Source organism: Anguilla anguilla, chromosome 17 (assembly GCF_013347855.1).
Source record: "Anguilla anguilla isolate fAngAng1 chromosome 17, fAngAng1.pri, whole genome shotgun sequence".
Lineage (NCBI taxonomy): Eukaryota > Metazoa > Chordata > Actinopteri > Anguilliformes > Anguillidae > Anguilla > Anguilla anguilla.
The window spans coordinates 17,906,205-17,914,327 of record NC_049217.1 but is presented as its reverse complement, the minus strand read 5'-3'; the positions used below and the strand labels follow the sequence as shown (position 1 = coordinate 17,914,327).

Here is an 8,123-nt window from a genome sequence, read left to right as displayed (position 1 = left end):
CTGCAAGACCTTCTGGGTCAATATAGGAATTATGCTGGGGAAGTTGCCCGGTGCATCTTGATGTTGAGGGAGCCACACTGGACTGGTTCAAATCATGACTTTCTCACAGGAAACATTTCATCCCTCTCTCAGGTCATAACTTTGACAATGCCATCACCACACAGGGTGTTCCTCAAGGTACTGGTCTCGGTCCCCTCCTCTTCATCATCTTGCACCGCTTGAACAGATCATTCACCTGGATTTTCACTATTACACCGACGATACCCAAATCTAAATCAGCATTAGATCTCTCTGTCATTCCTCTGTCAACCCATCATTGCCGGCACTGAAGCCTCTCTACAATTAAAACCTGGATGCGACACAACTTCTTCAAAGTCAACAGCGACAAACAGAAGTCATCCTCATTGGTTCAGAATCTGCACTAAACAAGTCAAAATATCTCTTACCCTTGATGACACAGTTGTCTTCCCCACACCCTTTGTTCGTAACCTTGGACTCATCCTGGATCCCACCCTCTCACCCTTTGACCATCATACCAGTAATATTGTGAAGACTTAATTTTCCCATCTGTATAACATTGCCAGGCTTCATTCCTGCCTCCCACACCCCTTTGCTGAAACACTCATCCATTAATTTAACCACAGTTATCTCACTGTGCCAGAATTTTTTTGTTTGAATCCTCCCTGTTCACCAATAGTTCTATACTATGTGTCATGACAAAAAAGCTTATCATTGAGAAACTGAAGATGCTCCCTTTGGCTTATTCTGTTTTTCATATATAATTAAATAGAAGTCAGTTGGTGTGACATGTTGCTCTGACTGCTGAAAATGGAAAGGATAATGCAAGTTTAGTAAGTGTACAATCTCCCTTGCTCGGGCATTTCCTAACTTGGCTGAAATCTGCAGTTTGCTGCTTTTCCACAGGAAATGTAATCACTGACAGATTATATCAACATGCATGCCCCGAAAACACTAAGGCCATGAGAATTCCATACAGGAAACAGTCTGTATGTTACACTACAAAACACAGATGCAGAATAAAACTGCCAAGTCTCTGAACTAGGAAATTAAATAAAAAAGAAAAATACATTTATTCGTGCAGAAGGACTTCTGATCCTACACAGGGTAAATGTAATCACGGAAGGGTTCGATTTCTTAATAACAGTAAAAGCCAACATCTCTCTTTCTTTCAAAAGTTGACTTGAGAAGTAGGCCAACATTCAAGTGAATTGCAATTCACCACAAGTGCACAATTTAGTGAAAATGCTTATTAACTAAAATTCCTTCAGGTAAACATCCATATTGTAATTATTATAACTCAGCAAAGCTATGGTCTAGTGCACGTACATTTCCCATCCACAGAATGCCAAAACACCAGGTTACAGGTGGTTTATCTTAAATGCCCTTGCAGTTTATATTAAGTTGGAAAATAAGGGAGAAGATTCCAGAAGACTGTCATCTTTGAATGCACAGGCGTAATACTTAAGAAAGACTACTAGGCTGAGATGGCTGGGCATTGAATGCTTTCAAGTATTAGCCTGCCTACGTAGTAAATTGTTGATAAATGGTGATAATGAAGCTTGTATAATGAAACAGAAACATGTACTGCACGCTACAGGTCCCAGGGTTTAGTAGAACAAGTTAGCTCCTTTAAATAATTCATAGTGAAATACAGGCAAAGTTTCATTGCCCTTTTATCCTTCTTTATTTTTTTATTCTTTGGCTTTGGGACACTATCTTAAGGAAGATGCATGTTGTACAGTGATTTTGCTGTCTCCCCGCCCGTTCCTGTAAAGCTGATGAGAATAGCAGTGGCCCTGGTGAACTCCCATCGGCTCAGCAATCAGTCACTCCGGGCCTCACGTATTTAATCCAGTCAGATGTGATTGTACAACTAGACGTGCGCGTTTTTTCATCTGTGTACAGCTGCAGCGCACATCCAAGATGTCCTTGGAGGTCTGGAGACATCTGCGGAGATCCCTCTGGACTTGAGAAAGGACAGGAAGCAATGGATCACCAAAGGAAACAAGAAGAGATATTTCAAAAGCAAAGATCCTAATATACATACATTAACATTTACACATTTCCATACATGCATTTAGATGCTCATATCTAGCTCAGCTTACACATAAAGTCCATTTCTACCACAGATTTTCTGAAGAAGCACAGATCTTGTACTTTGCTCAATGGTGCAATGACAGCACCCCACCTGGGAATCATACAAGCCCCTGGTTTCAAGCCCAATTCCTGAGCTGTTATACCACGTTGTTGCCCAGTGGAAATGATACACAAACTCAGAACCACTCTTTTCTTCCCAACACTACCCAACTGCTTTGGATGTTTATCAAAATTCCAGTTGTCATTTCTGGCTTCAAATAATAATTTTCTCCCTTTTCCTTTCCAAATAAGAACACAAGTCCTCCCTGCTCCTCCTCTCTCATTCCTAGAATTTCACTGCAAAAAGATGCAGAGTATGTGAGGGGAACTGATGGGACTAAAGTATCACATGGATGGGTAAAAATATGTTTAAAGCCGCGTTTCCACCGCAGGAACTATACCCCGGAACTAGGAACCTTTTGAGGAACTCAGTGCGTTTCCACCGCAGGAACTAGGGTCTAAATTTAGTTCTGGGGGCTTTGTTTTACCCCCCAAAACGTTCCTGCTCGTGGGGTAGTACTTTCCGAAAGTACAGGAACCTTTTGGGTGGAGCTTGCAGCGCTGAACATTTCTGATTGGTCGAGTACTCGTAGCATTTGTGTTGTATTTATTTTCCGCCATTACCCGCCATGTTTGAAAATATGCAGCGGCAAACCAATTTATTTTCATAATAACTTCAAATCAAACTTGTATGTTATGCGGCGCAGTAGCCTACTTTTGGTTATAGCCTGTCAACGTCTTGGAATTATAACGTGTGCTCTTCTGTTCTTTTCTTGCTTTAGTATTCGTTTTATAAAATGCTAAGCATTCGTGCTGGGACAGCATATTACGTAGGCTACCAAAACATTCAAACGGATTAATTCGGTTGCTGAATATTTTCTTCCGGATTTTCTTTGTTAGCCCGTTGTAATTGACTCAAAACGTTTGATACAGTTATGTGAGGTATGCGGTAGTTCTGCATAATTAACATTGGTGATACAGTACAAGCAAACTGGAAATCACCTTCCGCACTTTTTATCCGGGTAAAATAACAGGTTAATTCTAGTAATCGTCCCTTTAGCTTTTTCAGACTGCCGTCATTTTACTCAATTTTACTGCCATTTTTCAATTCCACGAAAAGACCAGGAAGACTATGGACTCATTTATGGTGCATGGTTCGCATCTGGAGGGCACACTTCGCTGCTCGGCTAGCAGTAACTTCGAAGGAAAGCAAACGGTGGCTGTACCACTACTAATTTACATTTTCACGCAAGTCCGAGTTTTCGTTCTATTCATTCTAGTCATTTTGCGATTAGCCTATATGGAATTGACGACGAGAAAGTAATAAAACAGCAAATTGTTTACAACGTGTGCATGTTTTCTGCTGTTAATGAATGTGTTTGAGAGGATATATGAAAATCAATAAATACAAAAGTAACCATATATAGTCATTGTTGGTAACCCGTTGTATATAAGTGGAATAACCCCCTCCGGGCTGTCCCGGTTATTAGAAAATAATGTAGGCTACTTCGGTGGTAGTATGGGGTTACAGAAGAAATCATATGACAGATGGACCGACGACAACGTCAGTGGGCTAATTTGCCTAATCTTCGCGGTACTTTAGACCCCGGTGGAAACGCAGACAACCATTGGCTGAAGGAACCTTTTAGTTCCTGGTAAAGTAGTTCCTGGGACTGAAAGTTCCGGGTAATTTTGGTGGAAACGCGGCTTAAGATGCACGGTTTGGTTACTCATTATTTACAGCCCTGATTGTTTTTATACCCTCATCGCGCACAACAAGAACAGAAAATGGTCTTTCAAATACTAAATTACCCTGTATTTTACTGACACATTCGGTGCCCTGGCATGAATCTGTTCTGCGAGAGTACTGCTTGCCACCCAGTATCACCACCTTCCGCTGTTGCTAATTCCAGGCATGGAATAACAGTCTTACTTGAGTTTTCCTGAGTTAACTCAAAGGTGCTTTTATTTCATTATAAGTTTTAAAGGGACAAAGCACAACGTTGCATCAATGCACAACTGAACTTGTCATTTGCATCTGTAGGCCCATGGCAGATGAACACACACTACATACAATATTTAAAATGCCAACATGAAAAAAAGTAAAGATAAAAGAACACTGAGGTATATAACAGGCAGTAGATGCCATCTAGTGAATGACACATAAAACATTATGACAGTGACACTTATTGTTTTTGTCCAGGCTTTGAGCTTTGTAAAAGAATACAGCAACCCTTTTCATCCAAATCCCCCTCTTCACCTTTGAGTGCTTGTGGTCTTAAATAAATGTGACCAAATTTATATAGCTGCCATCAAAGAGCCAAGCATGGGAAAACTGGAATTCTGAATCCAAAGATATTTAGTCAGAAATAAACACAAATGTCCCTCCGTGTTTCTTCAGTAAACAGGAGTGGAACTTCAAAGGATCAGTGTCTACCCATCCATTTTATTTTACAGGTTATACAGAACGTTTTATTCTTCCCTATTCATCATTGCTTGTTGTTTTCCATCTGATCAGGGTTGGCTTAGTAACCGTGTCGTGGCAATATACCGCAGGCCTGTTCTCAGCTCCTACAGGCCTTACGCAAAGATAGAGTATGCGGCTGGACAGTGGGAAAATAAGATTTACTTTTCTACCAGGAGGTGGGTGGTTGTACTTGATACTGATGCACATAGTTGTACAGCCTCTTTGGCAGGGCACAAAGGATTGCTGTAAATAATGCTTTTTTAGTATGGTGTTGACTCATGTCAACCGGCATACTCTCTCTGTAGAAATAAATACCCTTATAATTGGATCAAGTGTTTTCCTGACTGGCTCTCTATTACAAGACACAGAGGATTTTCCTCCTCATTCGAACACCTTAACGCCCAGTGTTAATATTTTTCAAATTGTTTTCCCATGAAAACCAGCTGGAGTAAAACGTGTTCCAAGTACTGTGCTGTGAACCCACAAAATGATAAAAACATGACCTCTGGTCAGGACAAACGGGGGCAAATCTCAACATTTTTATTTTTTTTCCGCAGGAAATGAACCTTCAGCCTGCAGATAGCATGGTAGTGCGCAAACCCCAAGGACCCCTGAGCCTTGAACAACAGGAAATAAAGTGTGGGGTTGAAGTTCCTGCGCTCTTTCAAAATCATGCGAAGCAGGAACTTTCTCCCCCAGTAGTGTGCTCCAAACCCAAGTCACGACCTTCCGCAACGGGGCGTGATACATCCAGGGGGGGAATTTTATCCATATTGCCAGCCCTTGTTTAAATATCGATATTTTTCTCCCATATTTATTCAACATATTATACAATATACTTCACATAAATAAAACCTGCAAACACAAAGTTTGAACTCAGTGTATTTTAATCAGCAATAATTAAAATGAATTCATTATCCATCTTCCACTGGTTATTTCAGAAAGCAGTAATAGCTTTTATTAATATTTCTTGTTGAATATTTTTGCTTTATGCTTTATTCCATGCATCAAAAGCAAAGTTTAGAAAGAAAATCAATGTCCAGAGTTGCCATTTTCTCAGTATATAGATTCTTCACTACCTGCCCTCCACCTGAATTTCGCGCGTCATAATAGTTGTTTTCCATCTGATCAGGGTTGTCTTAGTGACGTGTGAGTCAGGCGGCAATTTACCACAGGCCTGTCCTCAACTCCTACAGGCTTTTCCCAAAGACGGAGTATGCGGCTGGACAGTGAGAAAATAAGATTTACTTTTCTACCTGGAGGTGGGTGGTTGTACTAGGTATTGATGCACATAGTTGCACAGCCCCTTTTTCTGGCTGCACTTAGCGGGTTATTAATCTTGTTGCGTCGTCAGTAATAAAACATTTCCCAAATTAGTTACCGGTTTTTCCATCATGGAAATTTGTACACCTCTGCTGCATGGGTTCCAAAACTAACTGGAAGTAATATGAAAAACATCATTTTAATGAACGTGTCCCTTCTGTATCTAGTTGTACCTGTCTACCTATTTTATCTTTTATTTATCGTGGTGTTTTCTGGGAAATACATTGCGTTATCTGTAAATTAAAGATGCTGAAATTACGAAAAGGGGTACGCATTACTATCATAAAAGAGAAACACTGCCCCCTTTCTTCCATTTACCGGAAGTGCGGACATCAAACCGAAAACAGCCAGACTGGCGCGAGTCGCAGCTTGTCACTGTGTACATATGATTTTTCCAACAATTGCGCATTGTCTAAGCACTTATATTTCGCGAGCTGAATATTGAAATATTTCATTCTCCTAGCCATTCCATCATTTTCCAAAGAAAATATGCCACGGAGAAAGGTAAGACCTGAGTGTCGAAGTAACTATCTTGCAAGCTGTACTGAAATAATACGCCAATAATATTTGAGACTCAAATTGTACTAACCGGCTGCTTCTCTTGCACGGCATCTTCGTTATGATTTAAAAACAATAAACAGTTATCAATGTTGAGTGTAATTGTTTTTTCCACAGCCAATCGGTAGTTCGAGGTAATTTCAACTAAATAAGCATTTTTCTCAGTAATTTTTTCATTCGAAACGCGCCGAGGAAACACGCCCATCGACTGATGGTGCCTTCACTGCGGCAGCTGGTTACGAAGCGCTGTTACCCGGCTGAAAGATGTACTAGACTTGCAGGCTGTACGCTGAGGCCTTGGAAATGAACTCTTATTTGGCGATGCCGCGATTGGTTGTACCATGCTGGAGGTCCATTCTAATTGGTAAAACCAAATGTCCGTTCAGGGTTAGGTCGCCCTTCGAACCTTATGATTGGTTTCGGCTGTTGGAGCGCCACAATTGGCTTCTCTTCCGTGAGCGTGCAGGGTATTGTAAATGATGAGTGTATGTTCGGGTAGAGAGCTAGTTAGCCATATGTAGCTAGCTTTTTAAAGTAGTCAATTTATTTGCATTGTATTGCGCGTGCGATTTAACATCATACACTTGGCAATTATGCGGGAAGCTTTAAAGCCGAAAAAATACATTTAACATTAGCTAACACTAGTTAGCTGCCCATCAAGTGATTTTGCATATAGTACCTTGCTAGCTAGTCCGCTAGCGTGCATTGTGAGGGCAGAATAATGTCCGAGTTACCTAATATCATGCATACTCTCATTGTGTTGCAACAGTGAGCTGAAAAGTAAGAAAATGCGGTTACCTAGAATGCCAGATCAGGTTAGATTTGCGCTTTAGGAATATGTCAATTGAGTTAGCTAGCCTCAGAAAGTTAAAACAATTAGAAACGTGTGGGAACACGTGTTTGTTTTCTTTTCTACAATTAGCTAGTTAGCTTGTCGTTTGTTTGCCATAGCAATTGTGGTACCTGTTAAGGTAATGTTAGCATGGAGCTATATAGCTAAGATGGTATGGTAGCAGACTGTCTAGCCAGTTCAGAGATATGTAAACTGCACATATTTATTTGTTACGTTTGTTTATTTCTCCGTCAGAGGAATGCAGGGAGCAGCTCAGACGGGACGGAAGATTCGGACTTTTCCGCCGATCTCGAGCACACGGACAGCTCTGAGAGCGACGCTAACCATCGGAGCAACAAGCGACTCACTCGCGCCTCGGTGCGGCTTAGCCAAAGCTCGCAAGGTAAGGCAAAGCAGTAACGTCATAAAAATATTTTCCCGACCACGAAGAATGCCTTACTTGTTTACATTCTGGGCAGCTGTGGCTCCGGAGTAAATCTATCGCTTTTTCCTTCGCAACTCTTTCGATGGAAGCAATATCGGCGCTATGCTAAAATATAATTTACCGTGAAGAGTGTCTGACCCGCAAGCGTAGAATTGTTTTAATACGGCTTAATTATATAGAGAAATACCATCTTTGAAGGGAAAAGATGCAAGATTCGGTTACTGCATGTAGATCAAACGTACAGTGCATACAATCACCCGTGCCAAATAGTATGACTTTGACAACTAGCTGATTAAACCGGCTCACGTTTTAGTTAATAAAGCTCAAAAGTAACTGAAACA

General features: G+C 40.9%; 1 protein-coding gene across 6 annotated transcripts in view; it reads left to right on the top strand.

Annotated features, from left to right (window-relative positions):
* The first annotated feature begins 6,271 nt into the window (after positions 1 to 6,271).
* LOC118216822 (histone acetyltransferase KAT7) overlaps positions 6,272 to 8,123 on the top strand; it is a 12,650-nt gene continuing 10,798 nt past the window's right edge. For 3 of the 6 annotated variants that reach the window (XM_035398348.1, XM_035398352.1, XM_035398347.1), the window contains exons 1-2: positions 6,997 to 7,320; positions 7,593 to 7,740. In XM_035398348.1, the coding sequence (XP_035254239.1) occupies positions 7,294 to 7,320; positions 7,593 to 7,740 (175 nt within the window). In that variant the 5' untranslated portion in view covers positions 6,997 to 7,293. The other 3 variants (XM_035398351.1, XM_035398349.1, XM_035398350.1) reach the window with 2 other exon arrangements.